This window comes from Anser cygnoides, chromosome 2 (genome assembly GCF_040182565.1).
Source record: "Anser cygnoides isolate HZ-2024a breed goose chromosome 2, Taihu_goose_T2T_genome, whole genome shotgun sequence".
NCBI classification, from domain to species: Eukaryota; Metazoa; Chordata; class Aves; order Anseriformes; family Anatidae; genus Anser; species Anser cygnoides.
This window is the reverse complement of record NC_089874.1, coordinates 84939304-84956278: the sequence shown is the minus strand read 5'-3', so window position 1 is coordinate 84956278 and position 16975 is coordinate 84939304. Positions and strand designations below refer to the sequence as shown.

The following is a 16975-nucleotide window of genomic DNA, read 5'->3' as shown; positions in this document are numbered from 1 at the left end:
ATACTTAATGTATTTCATTTCAGTATGCTTTAATACAATGAAATAACGTTCTGGAATGCTTTTCCAATGTCATCTCAAGCTAGAGATTATAACACATAATTGAGAGTTTTAAAAGAAAATTTATAAAAGCTTACTGTTCCACACTCAGGAAGTCAACATCTTGGCACACAGCACTCCGTTTAAGGAAGAAATCTGAGAAAAAAGATAAAGACGGCAAAAGGGAAGGCAAGCTAGAAAATGGTTACCGCAAATCCAGAGAAGGACTTGCCAACAAGGTTTCTGTAAAGGTAAATGTTACAAAGATGTAGTAGTTTTCAAAAGGAGTTGTGTTGGACTTCCTTTAAAAGTTGCTTCTAGTTCTAGCTTCTGATAGAATTCTGATAGAATTTCACGTGGAAACAGCAGTGGTTCTAATGGACAGCGTTTATTAAATTTCAAAACAAGATGATAAGATTTTTGAACCTACAGGCATGATACTGAATATGGATACTGCAGAAAAAGTAGAGTGGTACAAAAAATCTGATATTCAAATGTTTATTGGACCTTTGTGGGTACAACTAACTTCTGCCCATCACTGTGCTTTATTTTCTATAATTCTTTACTTTATTATACACTTACGAGGACACTAATTCTTTGATTTCTCCTTTCCAGCTTCTCAACCCCAATTACATTTATGATGGTAAGTTGTTCTAATCTTTAAAAGTCACAGTAAATGTAACTTGATTAAAGCATGATTTATCTTGTTTGAACTTGCTTAACATGAATTACATCAGGAATTAGTGTTTTCTGTAAAATATATGTAGCCTCATTTTGGACAAGAGAGGCAGTTAGTGAAATGTCTTTTTTTTTTTTTTAAGATGAAAGGAAGATGTTTTTGTTTACATGTCCAAAACAATGTAAAACACAAGGATCATATGATATGTTGCTCTGAAATACTTGTACTAATGCATCTCCACTGAGACTGTATGGAAGTTGGGCACTGTTGAATTTGCAAAATAAGAAGGTCAACAGTTGGAGACCTCTGCTGCTTCATTTTTCGCCTTGTATTCTAGGGAATGTGCAGGGTCTCTGCAGTGTAGAGGCTGATCAGGAGAAAAATAGTGGCACTCTGGAGTAAGAGCCAAACTTCTTGAGTTTCACCTGTAAGCAAAAAGGGAAAACACTACACTGCCTCAGTAGAGAAGGTGTTTTGTGTTCCCTTCTGCAAACATAGCTGGATATAAAGATATCCTTAAATATATTTTTTTTTCACTTCTGTGTTTATTTAGCTGACTTGACCCAGAGTGTTTGGTTCACTGCGGTAAATTTCAGGGTTATCCATAGCATTTCAGTAGTGTCATGTCCAAGTTCATGCAGAGAAAAAGTATTAGCTCTACAGAGCCCCAGCAAGTGCCCTAAACGTGGACATGGTCCAAGGGTAGAGGGATAGATAAACCCTGGAAATTGTAAGTACAACATACTTTGTCTAATAGAAAAGCAAATTGATGAACTTCAATTGACCTAATGCCATTAAAATTCTTCTTCCAGTTCCCCCAGAGTTTATAATACCATTGAGTGAGGTAACATGTGAGACAGGAGAGACCATCGTGCTTAGGTGTAAAGTCTGTGGTCGCCCCAAGGCTTCAGTTACTTGGAAAGGTCCTGATCATAACACACTGAGCAATGACGGTCATCACAGCATTTCATACAGGTACAGTAATTTGTGTGGTATATCTCTTTGTCTTAAAAAGGAAAATTATTGTAAATTACCTCAGTGGCTTATTTGTTTTGATGTGTTTGGGTTATTGTCCTTAATTATATCCTCTTTTTCCTCCTAGCATTGAGCATCTAAAAAAATAAACAAAACTTAACTCATGATGATACTCTGATTCCACATAGAAAGATTCCACTGATAGCAATTCAGTACTCAACTTGCCGCTGTCACATAAATTTCCAGGAGTTAGTGGCGAGAGGATTCAAAGCTGGTAAATCTTGAGGGATAAAACCCCAGTGTCAGAAGCCTACTTTAATCCTACAGGACTCATTAATATTTAGCTAACCCTTGTACTTGTGTTAAAGTTAGCTAATTAATTTCCCATCCCTGGGTCATAGTTAGTTTCCCCTCAGTAGTGCCAGCATAGCAGTTTCTGTTGGACAGTGCTGTTAACAGGATCACTGAGGTGATTTGTGATAAAAAGCAGACTTCTCTTCACCTGGAGGAAGGTGGTGCACTTCTAATCTGGATCCTGGATCACTTTTTCCTGCATCCAGGAAGAGCAAAACTCCAATGAAGGAACGGGAACTGCTGAAGCTATTGTATTTCATAGCCTTGGCGAAGGATAGCTTTTGGTTTTGAGACATAAAGATGGGATTGTCCTCAGACAGGAATACCTCACTGTTTGGATTTTCTGGAAATGTTGTTTAATTCAACTGAGTATGGCTGGGGGTACCCCAATGTCATATTCAGTTGATTTTAAAAACAAGAAAATTCAGCTGTTATTTCTCATTAGCTACCGCATAAGACACCATGGTTCTGTCACACTGACACAGTGCTTGAACTAGAGCAGCATGCTGTGGCATTCCAGTTCTGTGACATGTCCCATTGCCAATCCTATCTTTTCATTAGTAGCATACATCATTTTAGGGGCAAATGACTGCTTTTGGAATGATCATGACAGTATTTTGCAAAGAAAAGCCTCTGGTTCGTATTAACATTGCAGTGCTACTGTCTTCATTGTCAAAGCATGGAAACAAATGTCTTTGGTTTTAGCTTTGCTGTGATAGAACTGAGCAGACTTAACTGGTAATTCAAACAGCTGAATAATAACAGATATTACTGCATTTTGGAACGTGAAACTACCTGTTAGAAAAGTTTTTTTCATTTATTTTTTCATTCATTTACTGAAAGTGTTATTTAGAGAGTCACTTCAGTGTGAAGAAATGTCGTTTATGAATTATGTTCTCACTTCAGAATGAAGGGTTTTCTGTGAAACCTTTCCTCCTTAATAGCTATATTAGAGGCTGTATGATATAGCCCAATGCATATGCAAACTTGATAGCATGTTATGTTGTTCTTTATATCCGACTGTAGCTGCTTTTTCCTTTTCACCTGGTATAACTTTTGTTGTGGAGAGACAGGGACATTGTGGCAGCTGTGCTATTGTATCCAGGACCATTGTGAGACAAGAGTAAGAGCTAGATTCACTGGAATTATCTCACAGTGATCTGTTATTGTTGCAGAATTATAACCAGTTAATCATACTGGTTGTGGCTGACAGATTTTTGGAGATACTAGTAATGAAATGTTCTTTGAGCTGGGGGAGGAGAGTCATCTTCCTGTGTTCCTAAAATTTATATTGTTTTCCCCTGAAATTAAATGGCAGAATAAAGACAGAGGCAAACAGCTTTTGTTTTAGTTACTCAAATGACTTGGAGTAACTGGGGTAGATCCAAAGGCAAACAATAAGAATGATGGAAAATCTTGAAAATATGCCATGTTGTGAAAGAACAGCACAATGTTTTGAGCCTAGAGGTGAAAAGCATAGGCAAGATTTGCCAAGAGTTCACATTTGTAAGAGACTTATGCAAATAGAATTATTTACTGTTCCTGTCTATGGTAGATGGTATAAAAAGTACTAGACATGAATTGCACAGAGGAAGATTAAGGCAGACATTTGAAGACAAACCATCAAATAAAAAGGGCAGTTGAGCAACGAGAAAGCTTAAGGAAGAGTTTGTAGAATCTTTCTCCTGTCTTATATAGATTATTGCTGTCTCTTCTGGAGCTGAGGGAAAACTTCAAAAGACTTCCTGAGTTTCCTCACACCCTCATACTCCCAGATTCTGAGGTCTCTGAAGTCACAGTGTGGTGTACCTTTTGTACTGAAGGTGGAGCCCACTCTTACAAGGGATGAATCCTCTGAAAGCACAAACATTAAACCAGCTTCTGTATGACTCTAGGGAGTCAGGGATGGAAACTAACCTTTCAGAAAGGGTAATGATGGATGGTTGTCTTGATACTGCTTCTAATAATTTGCAAGAAATAGAGGGAGCAGGGGAAGCATTTGCTTTTTCAAACACAGAGGAACCTAGGATGCACTGAGACAGTGTCAGTGAGGATGGTTTTTTTATTAAAAAAACCACACTATTGTCTGCAGGATGTTCCATGATAATTTGTACACTCAAAATGCTTGGATTCTGCTAGACACTCCTGAAATGGCAGGAACAGGGTTAAAGTTGTCAATAGAGTACAGGGGCTGGACAATAAGAAATATTAGAATTATCACTATCACTTTGTCTAATTTTCATAGTTTAAGGTCTGTAAACTGAATACAATGTTCATGGATGCCATTGTGTTTCCCAGTGACTTAGGAGAGGCTTCACTGAAAATCATTGGCGTCACTGCAGAAGACGATGGTATCTATACGTGTATAGCTGCAAACGATATGGGTTCGGTTTCATCTTCTGCCAGTCTACGAGTTTTAGGTAGGCCTGTCTCTTTGCTCTTTTCTTTATGATTACATTCAAAGCACCTGTTACCCAATTCAATAACTACAACTGTTTAGTTCTAAGGAGGCTCTGACTGTATTAAATGTTGCCTTTACTATTCTTCTCTTTTTGTTTTTTCTTTTGTAGGTCCTGGAAGTGATGGAATCATGGTAATCTGGAAAGACAACTTTGATTCCCTCTACAGTGAAGTGGCTGAGCTTGGCAGGTGCGTTCTGTATGCTGATGTCAAAATATGAACGTCTCATTCAAAAAATTGAATTGTCTTTGTAGAATACTTGTATGATCCTAAAAGGACAGAATTATACAGAGCTAAATAAAAATGGGGAAGCCAAAATCTTACTTGCACTAGATGGCACTGCATAAGCAGAACATGCTTAGGTTGAATTGGTGTCATAGATTCATGGATGAGTGTTCAAGTATTTTGGAAAGCTACAGTTCTTTTTTTTTTCTTTTCATTTTTTAGTATGCCTTACTGAAGCTGCTTCTACAGTGAAGCACTCCAAAACTTTACTTAGGGTATGAAAATTAAAGTCACAAAAGATCTGAAAATGAGCAAAATATGAAATAGCTCATGCAGAACATACTTTTTTCTGGCTTATTGGATGGACTTTCGAAAAAGTTGGATACCACTGTGACTTGAGTTCTTTACAAATGTGATAAAACAGATCTCTATCTGCAGCTAATTATTTATACAGACATATTTTGTAGAAGATGCATGGACTTTTAAATCTTGTTTGTGGACAGAAACTATTCTACAAGGATATCTTATTAGAGATCTCAAATTGATTGGTATCTCCCAGAATCTTTGAAGATATAAGCATTTCCTTAGTGCAAGTTTCGGTTAATCCTTTCCTTTCAATATTGTATTCCAGGGGCAGATTTTCTGTCGTTAAGAAGTGTGACCAGAAGGGAACCAAGCGAGCAGTAGCCACTAAGTTTGTGAATAAGAAGTTGATGAAGCGAGACCAGGTTACCCATGAACTTGGAGTCATGCAGAATCTCCAGCATCCCCAGCTCATTGGCCTTCTTGATACCTTTGAGACCTCCACCAACTACATACTAGTATTAGAAATGTGTGTAAAATGCAGTCTATACAGCTGACTTTCCAGGGTGTTTATAGCGGTTTATGAATAAGAAACGTTAAGATTTCAGGGAAGTTTGACAACACCTAAGCAAAATACTGCAGTTCTCTAATACTGTAACTAAAATGTCAAGTTTAATAATAAATTTGGGAGGAAACAAGTTGGCATATTAAACTGATATGTAGGTTATCTTAGTCTGTAATTCCAGAAGTGATTTTATGTCGAGCAATTGCAGAAGTGAATTAGGAATGTTGTGATCTGGTAGTTTGATGTCAGCTCTTCCCTTCGTATCCTAGTCTTCGGTCTTCTAGATTTTGAAGGCTACAGTAATTCCCATAGCCTAATGGCATGACACATCTGATCTTTCAGTCTAGATAACACACTGTATTTCTTCCTTGCTTTCCTTGCTTTCACCCTCTGCCCCCAGTCCAATGTTAGTTCACCTTATTTTAGATGTAGGTCAGCTGTAAATGACATAGAACATTGCCACCGGCAGGCAGGAAAGTGTATTATAGAGCAACTCAAGCCAGACATCAGGAACAGTGATGATTACTTCATGAAATTGTGGTTGTTAGGGGACACTTGCTATGAAGGTTTTTTTTAATATAACTTTAAAAACTGATTGTATGGTGTGGGCTTTTTTTTCTTTTAGTTCTTATATACAGTATTAGAATGTAAATGTTTTAATACTTGCATTAAAATGTAACCTTCAAATAGGGCTGACCAAGGTCGCCTTCTAGACTACGTCGTGCGATGGGGAAACCTCACTGAGGGGAAGATCAGACTCTACCTGGGAGAGATTCTGGAAGCTGTGCAGTATCTTCACAACTGCAGAATAGCACATTTGGACCTAAAGGTAAGGAGTGAATGGAATTTCCAGCACTGTGCGCAGTTCCAGGCGTAAAAACTTCCTTCTAGGAAACTGGCAGCTGTATGGGGGGGGGGGGGGGGGAGGGCAGGAAGGAACACTATCCCCAGATGCTTTAGATCACTCATAGCCATCAAAGCAGAAGCTTTGAATTCCCTATGCTTTCCTCTTAAAGCTTGCTGGCCATTTCCTTTGTGCTGGAAATAATTGCTGTCAAGCACGGTTGTTTTGTTTTCGTTTTTAATATATATTTATTTTATTTTTCCCAGTGAAACTTGCAGCAGAAGTTCAAATGCAAGGTTTTTGTTCTCTCTGTCATAAAGCAAATAGAGTAATTGTTAATCCACCCTCTATTTATAATTGCTGTACTTTAAGATTAAGTTGCCAAACACAGTTTTCTGTGAAATTTTGCAGAGCTGTTATTGCAAACGCTTGCAGTCTTATCTGGCAGAGCTATATTTCCTGCAAAAGTTAAAATACCAGCAGCTAAAGCACATTAATGGCACACTTTAGTTAGCAAGAGAGTGCCTGGCAGTCAGTCTGGGGAAAGGACTGGTAGGACTGCCGAGGAGCTTTGCAAAGCTGCCTGCAGCAGTGATCCTCATCATTTGTAGCTGTTTGTTACTTTCTTGAGCTAACAGCGCAGGCTAGGAAACAGTAATTTTGGAGCACCAAATGTGTGTTGGATTGACTTGAAAAAACACTTTTTTTTCTTTTGCTTTTATGTTTTCTAGCCTGAAAATATTTTGGTGGACCAGAGTTCCTCTAAGCCAACAATAAAACTGGCTGACTTTGGAGACGCGGTCCAGCTCAATACCACGTATTATATCCACCAGTTACTTGGAAACCCAGAGTTTGCAGCTCCTGAAATTATTCTTGGAAATCCTGTTTCCCTCACTTCAGATGTTTGGAGCATTGGAGTGCTCACATATGTCCTTCTTAGTGGCGTCTCTCCTTTCCTGGATGAAAGTGTAGAGGAAACTTGCCTGAATATTTGCCGCTTAGACTTTAGTTTCCCAGATGACTACTTCAAAGGAGTTAGCCAGAAGGCCAAAGATTTTGTATGCTTCCTGCTTCAGGATGATCCAGCTAAGCGTCCCTCGGCTGCACTGGCCCTCCAGGAGCAATGGCTGCAGCTGGGGAACAGCAAAAGTGCTGACAGCATTGACATATCCAGACTGACTTCGTTCATTGAGCGGCGAAAACACCAGAATGATGTTCGACCCATCCGTAGCATTAAAAACTTCTTACAGAGCAGGCTCTTGCCAAGAGTTTGACCTTGCTTGAAGTTCTCTCTCATTCTCTTTCACCTGCCAATCAGACTGGAGATAGACTCCTCCTGCCAATCAATCAGACTGGAGATAGACTCCTCCTGCCAATCAGCTGTTGACTTGAATTTTGAGGAAAGCAAACCCCGAGCCAACCAGCTGCTAGCGAATGTTCGTGTGCAAACGCATTCCAAGGGGACCACGCGAGGTGGCGCGTGGGACTTGCAATGCAGACTTCACTGGGGTGGAGGACGATAGCACTGTACTCTGCAAAAGCAGTCACGAGTGATACAGTAACAGTATTTTATTCAGGTTTCTGCAAAAAAATAGTTTTTTTAATAAACAAGAGTTGAATTTTGCAAGTGAACTTAACTACCGTTTTCAAGATTTATTCAAGGAAGAAATGCCTATGTTCAAAGCACTGGTGTTAAACAAAAATGAAATCACGCCTGGAGAAGACTCACCAAAATGGCTGCCCATTGATAAGGCTTCCATTTATAACATCTGGTTTTCACTTGGTCCTAGAGCTTTCCAGTTGCCTCGCCTGTATGTATCTCACGTAGCAGTGCACTGAGATCAGACTCTGCTTTTAAGTGCATCCAACCTCAAAGTTTTTGCATACAAATAGAATGAATCGTTTTGCTCTGATAAAATGTAGGCCTTACTTGTATATAGACTGTTACCTGCCTTCGGTCTGTAATTTTTTTCCCTCCTTATCCTTTTTTCCCCCCTCCTTCCTAAATGGTGGTATACCACTGTGCGGGTCTTCAGTTTGGGTCAGTGTTCGCTGTCCCTTTTGAAAAGGACGTCCGGTTGGTGCCCAGCTTGCCAACCCGATTGTCAAGCAGTATACAGCAGGATGAAATACTGTAAATGCACTCATTTGGGATTTTGTTTTATTTCATATCATGTGCAATGTTGTGGCTTTAACATTTTATGCAACTATTTATGAGGACCTCTGTTGTAACTGTAATAAATATATAGAAAAAGCACATACTTAGTACGGCGAGCTTTATGGTTTTGTTTGTGTGTTTGGGGTTTCTGGGTGGGCAGGGGAGGGTGTGCTGTACCACACTGTCATTATTAGTTTAAGATGAGGGTTAGCATAGAATTTAGTCAAGACTAGTCAGTTTTAAGGATTGTTTAAAAGAGAGAGAGAGAGAGATTCGTATCCCAAATCTCAAACCAGTTAAGAAATAGGGTGACACTTTTTAAAATTTATTATTATATTCAAAATGCCAAAGTATGACTTTCCCAAAATTAGTCTCAACACTTGCTACTTTTTAAGAATTTTCAAAACTGTTTACTTCTTTCTGTGAAATGAACAAATGACTTTTGTGCTCTTTGGTGAAGAATACATTCAAAAAGTAGTGGTCAGATGATGAGAGTCTGACACGTAATGTAATTGTCTTAGTAACTGTTTTTAAGGTTGAAGTAATATTAACGTGAGCTATTTAAGAAGACAGAGATGGTTTTCTGTGCATCACTGAGTTCATATGGGTGTGTTGTCATCTATGTTTGTGTGAAATGCCATGTTTAAAGAAACCAAGCCGACATCCCACAATAGTTAGATATATGGGTCTTAAGCCATAACCTAGCTTGGGTTAGTTTTGAGCTTTGCGGCTTCCACTGTATTCTATTTATTCCTTTTTTTTTTTTGTAAAGTTGTACAGAAACTTTTTAAAACAACTGACTTCAAAACTGGATGTGTATTCGTACCAACCTCATATCATTATGTTTGTGTATTATTTTCCTTTATTGTTTTAGTTAAATTTTTGCTTTATTTTGCATGTATATTTCTTTGTACAGTGACGTTACATGTTTACACAGTATGACGTGATGTAAATACTTTATTTTGCCATCAGTTATTTTGAAAAAAATTAAACATATTTGACATATTTGTCTGATCTCTTGCTTTAAGGAGTTTGAAAGTAGGTTTGGTTATGTTTTAATTTGGCTCTGTATTGGGGAAAAAAAAAGAAAAGTACATTGTTTTATTGCCATAGAATTCATTTTAATTCGCAATGATGTATCTTTATTTCATGCCTTACAAAATAATATTTGCCTTTGCTCTAAGTGTTGAATGCTTTGTAGTGTCCTGATTGCTTTTATATAAAACATGCATAACTCTCTAACTGTGGAAATTCATTACAGTCTTTATTAGCTAGTAAATTCTGATCAGCGGAGTTTTCTTCCAGATGTTCCCAATTAAAGACCAAAGGATTATAATTTGGTTTAATATTAAACCAGGGAACAGATTTCCCACATCTTCATAATGAATCTGGAAGGCCTCAAAGGAAAAGTTTATTTCATCCATAAAGATTTGGGTTCTCTGTTCACATCCTATAAGGGATGAAGCAGAAAGGTTTTTCATTCGTTTTGTGTATTTAGCACTCTCCCTTTTCTGTTAACACATTTGCAACTTGAAGTCCAAGGTCAAGAAACAATACAGATTGTTTTTGCTTGTCACTGCATGGTATACATGACTTATTTGCACTTTTTTTTCTGCTGTTATGTGTCAGTGATGAAACTGCTCCTTTATACCTCACAATTTACTATTGAGACAGAAAATTGAGAGAGACAATTTACATTGAGACAGAGAATATTTAGGGAAGATGTACTGCCAAGCATGAGCTGCTGGAAGCATTTTCCATGGCAAGGAAATAGATGGCAGCATGTTCTGTAGGAGGGTTTGTATCACTGAGTTCTCTAAAATACTTCTTTCTTGACTGAAAATACACTAAGCAGGGGAGAAGTTACCCAGGCGGCGTACCCAAGAGAAGTAGCGTGCTTGTAGGTGTTTGCAGTAGCAGGGAAGCGTCCCCCTCGTGGCTGTGGAACTTGTAATCATTTGTGAACCAGAGTGCACTATTTCTGGCACCAGTGTGAGAGCCCCGTTACTTGGGAAAGCTAACACCTTTTAGCAAAGTGGGGTTTTGCACTAAACTTAACTCAGAAGTTATGCTGATGGTAAGCAGAGAAGCTGGCTAAGAAGTACTTCTGTGGTGGGGGAAGCAGTCAGCACTGCCTTACCTATCACATACTTGCCTGTGCCAGTGAGGAATAGGATTGCAGAGCCTGGCTTTTGTTTCCTGTGAGTACAGATGTCACTTAGTATAAGCTGTCCTCATTCTCAGGTGGGACTGTTGATCTTATAATGAATAGAAGAGAGGTAAGTGGCTGTCTCTCTCCAGATCCAACGGCCTGTTCAGGCCAGGGCACAACAGATCCTCCAGAATGGCACAGCAAAGGCACTTGGCTTCCTGCAAAGATTTCAGTACCTGTGCAAACCTGACTGGTGGTATTAGGTGCCTGAAAATATAATGGGATGTTCTTTACATGTAATATACTTCGTGATATTGTCAGAAGCATTAGAACCCTGCTGCTGAGGCAGTCAGAGTAGGACTCCATGTAAAAGACGGGCTGAGGAGTGAGAAATGAATGTAAGCAAGGACACAAACAAGGGCTGCCACAAGTTTAAGCCCCAGGGCTCCCAAAATCTTGAGAGAAACAAGGGGATATACTTGATCAGTGGGTGCAGGTAGTGAAGTGTATGAGGAGCTGTTATTCAGGGAAGTATTTGGACAGTCAATCTTTGCTACAAATACCTGTGTATTTGTGTTTTAGGGATTAATGCAAGGAGTGTTGTCATCTCTCATCCAGTCCAGAAGATGAGCTAAACTTTATATACCTTTCCCATTTGTGTATAGACTTAGTGTGTGTGCATGTGATTAATTTCTCTGCTATAGGGTTTCATTTGCATGTGGAGGTAGGTAAAAACAAACAAAAGCTGTTTCTGTATTTGTTTAAACCACCTCTAGACACTTTGGTGTCTTTGACAGAACCAGTGCTTTATCCCTAAGGCAAACAGCTTCTGAATATTTTGCTGCAATTGGATCCTGATGGAGGTTGCATTAGAGCACGCGTGTGTAGCAGCAGAGGGTGTACTTTCAGCGCTTCTTGCACATTTGCAACGGCCCAAGCAGCCAAGACAAGGGACTTTTTCTGGGCACCGTAGTGCAAGAGCGCGGTGATCTCATCTCTGCGGAGGAGCTGGTGCCCACTGTTCTGTCTCCTTCCTGGCAAGCCCACTCGCTTGCCCAGCACCTCAGGATTCCCGTGCCTGGCAGCCACCTCCGCATTTCTTGAAGAAATGCACCCGCTGGTCCTCTGCGCCGTGCTGTAACACTGAGCTTCAGTACAAGGATAAGATCTCCCATTTTGACGCCTGTGGGCCATGACGATCCACAGGAGCTAGGAGCCAGATGAGTAGGAATAGGAGAACGTGCTCCCCGCATGATGTCTTTTGTCCTCAAAACAGGAACACTTCCCATCTTCCCTGGTTCACTTCCCTTAGCCTTACACAGAAAGCTTCAGCGCAACGAGCAGTAGGGGGAAAGCTGGAGTTACTGAGAGCAGCCTATTCTCCTGTTCTCCTAGTAGTGTGAGGAGAGCCAGCGCCCAGCCTGCTAATAATAAACTCTCATCAGCCAATTTCTGCCGTCCAATAAAAGAAGCCATTATGAACTCACTAGTATTAGAGAAAAGCACCGATTTTCTAGCTTTCCCCCCAGGTTATAGCTCAGAGTGATCAAACATGGTAGAAATGTCTGAAGTCAAAAAAAAAAAAAAAAAAAAAAAAAAAAACTTTGAGCTATCTTCGGGAAAGATACCAGATTTTTATTTATCTAGCTGTCAAGAGCAGTAATCTGGAAAGCTGTTTTCTTAATGAGTTAATGTGCAGTCTCCTCTTGACTGCTGGAGGTACTTTTCATAGTTCCTAGCTCCAAATTGTATTGATGGGAGGAAGGGAAGCAAAGCTCACACAATACTTATGTGTATGCGTATACAGGTACATGAGTTACAGTTACAAAATGGCACTTTGTTCTCTATTTCTTTGCTGAAAATTCCAGATGTTCAACTTGCTTTGACTTCTTTTGAGGTGATACTTCTTAGCATATTAAACTTGAGATCTCGTCCCCAAGTTGAGTGGTAATTGTCAGTTTAGAGCCCATGATCACACATGTAAAGCTTGGATTCCCCCCTTTCAGCACATCCTGCATGAGCATTAACTTTCAGCCATTTTATTCTCCAGACTAAGCAGAGGTATTACCATTGGCTTAGGGTGAGATTGTTCTGACGGAACCCAGCACAGAGCTCTGTTATATTAAACAAGTAGAAACTGACTGCTGTTGGCCTTCATTTTACTCTTCAGATAATCAACCTAGCTCCCCTGACATTTTCAAGAACTTATTTAACAGGAGTCTATCCTGTCAAGAGTTTTCTTGCCAGCTCCTGGAGCCATTGGACCCATTTCCTCTCATTTTCAGTCAGGAAATTTCCTCAGTTTCCTCTCAGGAAACTGTCCAAGCCTACCTTGGACTCCATTGCACTGAGAACTGAATCCAGGTGATCTCTCATTTTGGTAAGAGGGCCTGGAGCTTTGTGTTGTTCTTGCCAGGAGTTAATAAACTAATTTATCATTGTTTTCATTTCCCTGTAACACACTTCTATGTTCAAGTTGCTTCATAACTCTCACAAAACTTCAGCTTTGGTTTTTGTTCTGCAGAAAATCCAGCCGTTCAGGTCAATCTTCGTACATGGTGGTTGCTACAGCTAAATGATATAAGGATGTGACCCTGGGGAAGCTGTCTTACTGGCTACCTGGCAGTTTCACAGCCTGTAGCAAGATTGTCAAGTTAGATCTGTTCTCTTTGCTGAGACCGTTCTCCACTGCAATTCAAACAATAGCAATTTAAAATGTCCTTATGTTTGGATTCGCAATGTCATTTTAGCACATAATCACTACGCTGTTGCTTAGCTTCCATGTATGATGCTTCTGTTGCTGCTCAGTAAAAGCCTGAGTTACTCTGTGGTTGTAGGAACGTGTTGCCTGGATTTACCACACAGTGTGAGGTGAGTATGCAAGCACTCACAGGAGAAAAGAGAATTGTCTATTCACTGGAGCTCCAGAGCATGTTCTACCTATGCAAGTTTGTTGCTATTTCTCCAGCTATCTCACTTCCAAAGGACTGTCAGATGTGACGAAACAAAGGGTACAGTCTCTGTGCTACTGAATGACATGGGCACATGTGGTCTACAATGTGCTGTAAGGAAGAGTGGCAACTGCAGCAGAGTGCACGCATGCTGCACTTACTGCAAGAAGATGGATGTATGTTGACTGCATACACAATCCCCTAGTAATTTATTCTTTTTTCTGAATTCAGGGCTTGCAAACTAACAAAATGATATCTGCCCTTCCTTGCTTTCCCCCTAAATAGAAATCCAGCAATGAAGAGGGACATAGGGAACTATTTATATGACCAAAGAAAGGAAGCCTGGTTTCCTAGAGTTTTGCCTCAGAGTTTAATTATGTGGTAATTACTGAGAAAGAAATTGAAGCTTTTCCAACATCTGAGACACTCATAATGTAACCCATGATGCTGCTAATATGCTGAGTGAGTCACCGGTGTCAAAGAGGAGTTTAGTTTACCTGTTCCTTCTTCCACAAAGCCTCTGTCCTCCACCTGGCCACCTAAGTGCATTACCTTGTTCCACCTAATGCCTTGGAAAAGCCAGGGTGCTACATCCAATGAAGACAGCCGGCAATTTCAAAAATTTCAAATACTTAGGGAGGCCAGGACAGGTGGAGGCTGAGGAGAAATAAAATGAGAGAGCGAGAAGTGGAAGACAGCAGGCAAGCACACAAAGGAATCGACTGCAGTGTCTCACTATGGTGCCAAGTTTAAAAACGCTTGCCTCCTTAGGAGTAGGAGTGGCCAACTCGGGGCTTTCTTTAATTGAGTCTGATCCCTGCCAACACATTGCAGTCTGACCGCTGGAAGAACGGGCCACCTACAGAAACCACGGCTTGCCTGCCTGCACACGTTCTGCTTTTTCACATGGAACTTTACAGCAAACGTCTAATTCATATTCTCTCTTTTCCTCTAAACTGATGTATCACTGTTTCCTGCCCCTTTGTGCTAGCTGTCTGACACGAGGCTGTGGCTGGCGTTACAGTGCGCTGCCATCAGCAGTTCAGCCGTGGGAGAAGCCATCGCAGCCAACTTCTGACGTCCTTGGAAGAGGACCGGAGAGCTGCTGATGAGGGAGGATGGCACCACCTGAAGATGTCAGAAAGACTGGCTTGGAAACATGTTCAAATATACAAAATAGTAATCAAAACCTTTATTCAAAAAAGTATTTCCAGCAATTTCTGAGAAGCTAATGGTTCTAGTGACGGCAAGATACAGCACACTGAGAATAGGTGGCATCCTTTCAAAATAATTCACAGTACAAGTTAAAAGTGTTCCCCCAGCAGTCTTTGCCTCTTGTCTTGGAAGCTAATATCCCAGAGAGACTGCGGAGATAAAGTTCAGGGAGGGGAAAATATCTTTATTTGGTATTTAATAAAGATATTATAAGTCTCTTTGAGTAAGAATGTTCTGGGATAGTTGGTACATGGCTGAACATGATTCCTTCTCAGCCTCCAGAGGATTTATGGATGGGTAGGGATGGCATTTGCCTGTGAAAGAGAACATCTGTTTCTGTTTGCATGATGTGACTTTTCCGGTTGTGGTGTGGTAGGGTAAGGAGTGCAAGTACTTGATTAAAGTTGAATCTTCCTCTTGGGTCTGTAATGTTTGGTTTGACAAATAATCAAGAAACATATTTTTCTCTGTTAATCAGCTTCAAGAGTTGAGAGGGGTAACCTTTCACAAGGCCAAGACACCATCTGTCACTTTAAAAAAATAAGGAGGAAATGGTAAAGCTTTTTTCCATTAGTTCAGATGTGAACTCTTTCTGTACTGAAGTGCTTCACAGAAACTCTTTATCAGCTTTGCAAATCTATTCCTAGATAACCTATTTTTTCTAGTAATCTTGTTTTTATAGTTTTTCTTTTCTATCACACATCAGACCCTGTGTTAGGAAACAACCATTGTGATAAATCTATTGAGATGTGACGTGACCTAAAAAAAAAAAAAAAAAAAGAGTATTACAATCACATGTGCTTGCTGTGGAAGCCAGTGCCATGGAAGCTGCAGTCTATGTTCTGAAGTGTTTTTTTTAGAGCTATTATTGTCGTATGTAATGCAGGGTTTTATTTTCCATGGCTAATTTTGCTCAATGTCAAACATTGACTTTTTGCCCATGTTAGGCAGAGAAGTATCAATTTCTACAATGTTATTTGAGCTTTTCCCTCTGTTATATTTTATAGGTGCAAGAGAAAAGCTTTCCAGTTGAATGCAGGGGTATTAGATGAGGGATATACCCTGGGTAAATGTTGGAGGTCATCTGCAGTATAAAAGTGGGTTGTCTTAACTATAAGCAGCTCTTGTATTTCTCTATCATGCTGCAGTGTTGTCATGGGGCATCTGCCACCCTGCCTTATTGCAGCTACTTCTTGTGGTCACTGAGGCTTTTTCTTTTTAACATTCAAGAGTTTCTCCAGCCACTGGACTTGAAAATTACGTTATTTTACTGTAAAGAAGTGTTGCATTGGAAGGCACTGTCTTTAGCAGGGGTTGCTGTTCTCAGCTTTCTACTGGAGGACACAATCAGTCCCCAGAGCTCTGTTTGTACCTCTCCGGGAAGCTCTGCTGGATCCAATCCCCCAAGATGTCTGTTTATATTTCTCCCCTTATAAGTTCTTCCTTTCTATACATAGGGGACGATAAGGGGACATCCCCATGTCCAAAGTACCCTGTCCTAGAAACAAAGTGCTCAGGTGCTGAGAGCAGTTATGTTGGGAGGAAAATATATGTGATCTGTATGATCTAGCATTTAAACAGGAAATCACTGTATAAAAATTCATGTGAACTACTGCTGTTTCCTTAAAGAATTTTTCAAGCACGTTGCATGACCTGGCCTCCTTTTGAGGAGAATGAGCAGGCATTAGATCTTGTATCTGTCAGGGCAATGCGCATATCTCAGCTTCCTGTTTCTAGCAAGATAGCTGTCTTCACACTCTGGAGCTCCTGTATCAAAACTCAAAACCCTTCTAGACATTCACGACAGTGGTGTTTGCCTTAGCAAGGCTATCGCCGTAGTTAGATGGTGGAGGTGGGAAGGTAGCAGAGGTCTCTGTGTTGCACGGTTAAACCCCAGACTGGTTTCTGACCAGGAAAATATGAGGTATGGCAACTGGCTGGAGTGTATTTGCCACTCTGTCAGCTACATTTAAGCTGCTTTTTTGAAATGTGTCAATTAATTCCAAGAACAAGTCAAATATGACGTTAGATTTGGAGGGGAGGAAAAAAAGCTTTCAA

General features: G+C 40.1%; 1 protein-coding gene across 1 annotated transcript in view; it reads left to right on the top strand.

Moving 5' to 3' along the window:
* Positions 1-8698, top strand: part of TRIO (trio Rho guanine nucleotide exchange factor) — a 248134-nt gene extending 239436 nt beyond the window's left edge. The window contains exons 50-57 of the mRNA XM_066992554.1: positions 149-287; positions 652-679; positions 1528-1690; positions 4343-4464; positions 4615-4693; positions 5361-5561; positions 6288-6426; positions 7173-8698. Coding sequence (XP_066848655.1) covers positions 149-287; positions 652-679; positions 1528-1690; positions 4343-4464; positions 4615-4693; positions 5361-5561; positions 6288-6426; positions 7173-7715 — 1414 coding nt within the window. The 3' untranslated portion in view covers positions 7716-8698. The remainder of the gene's footprint in view (positions 1-148; positions 288-651; positions 680-1527; positions 1691-4342; positions 4465-4614; positions 4694-5360; positions 5562-6287; positions 6427-7172) is intronic.
* Positions 8699-16975: the final 8277 nt, after the last annotated feature.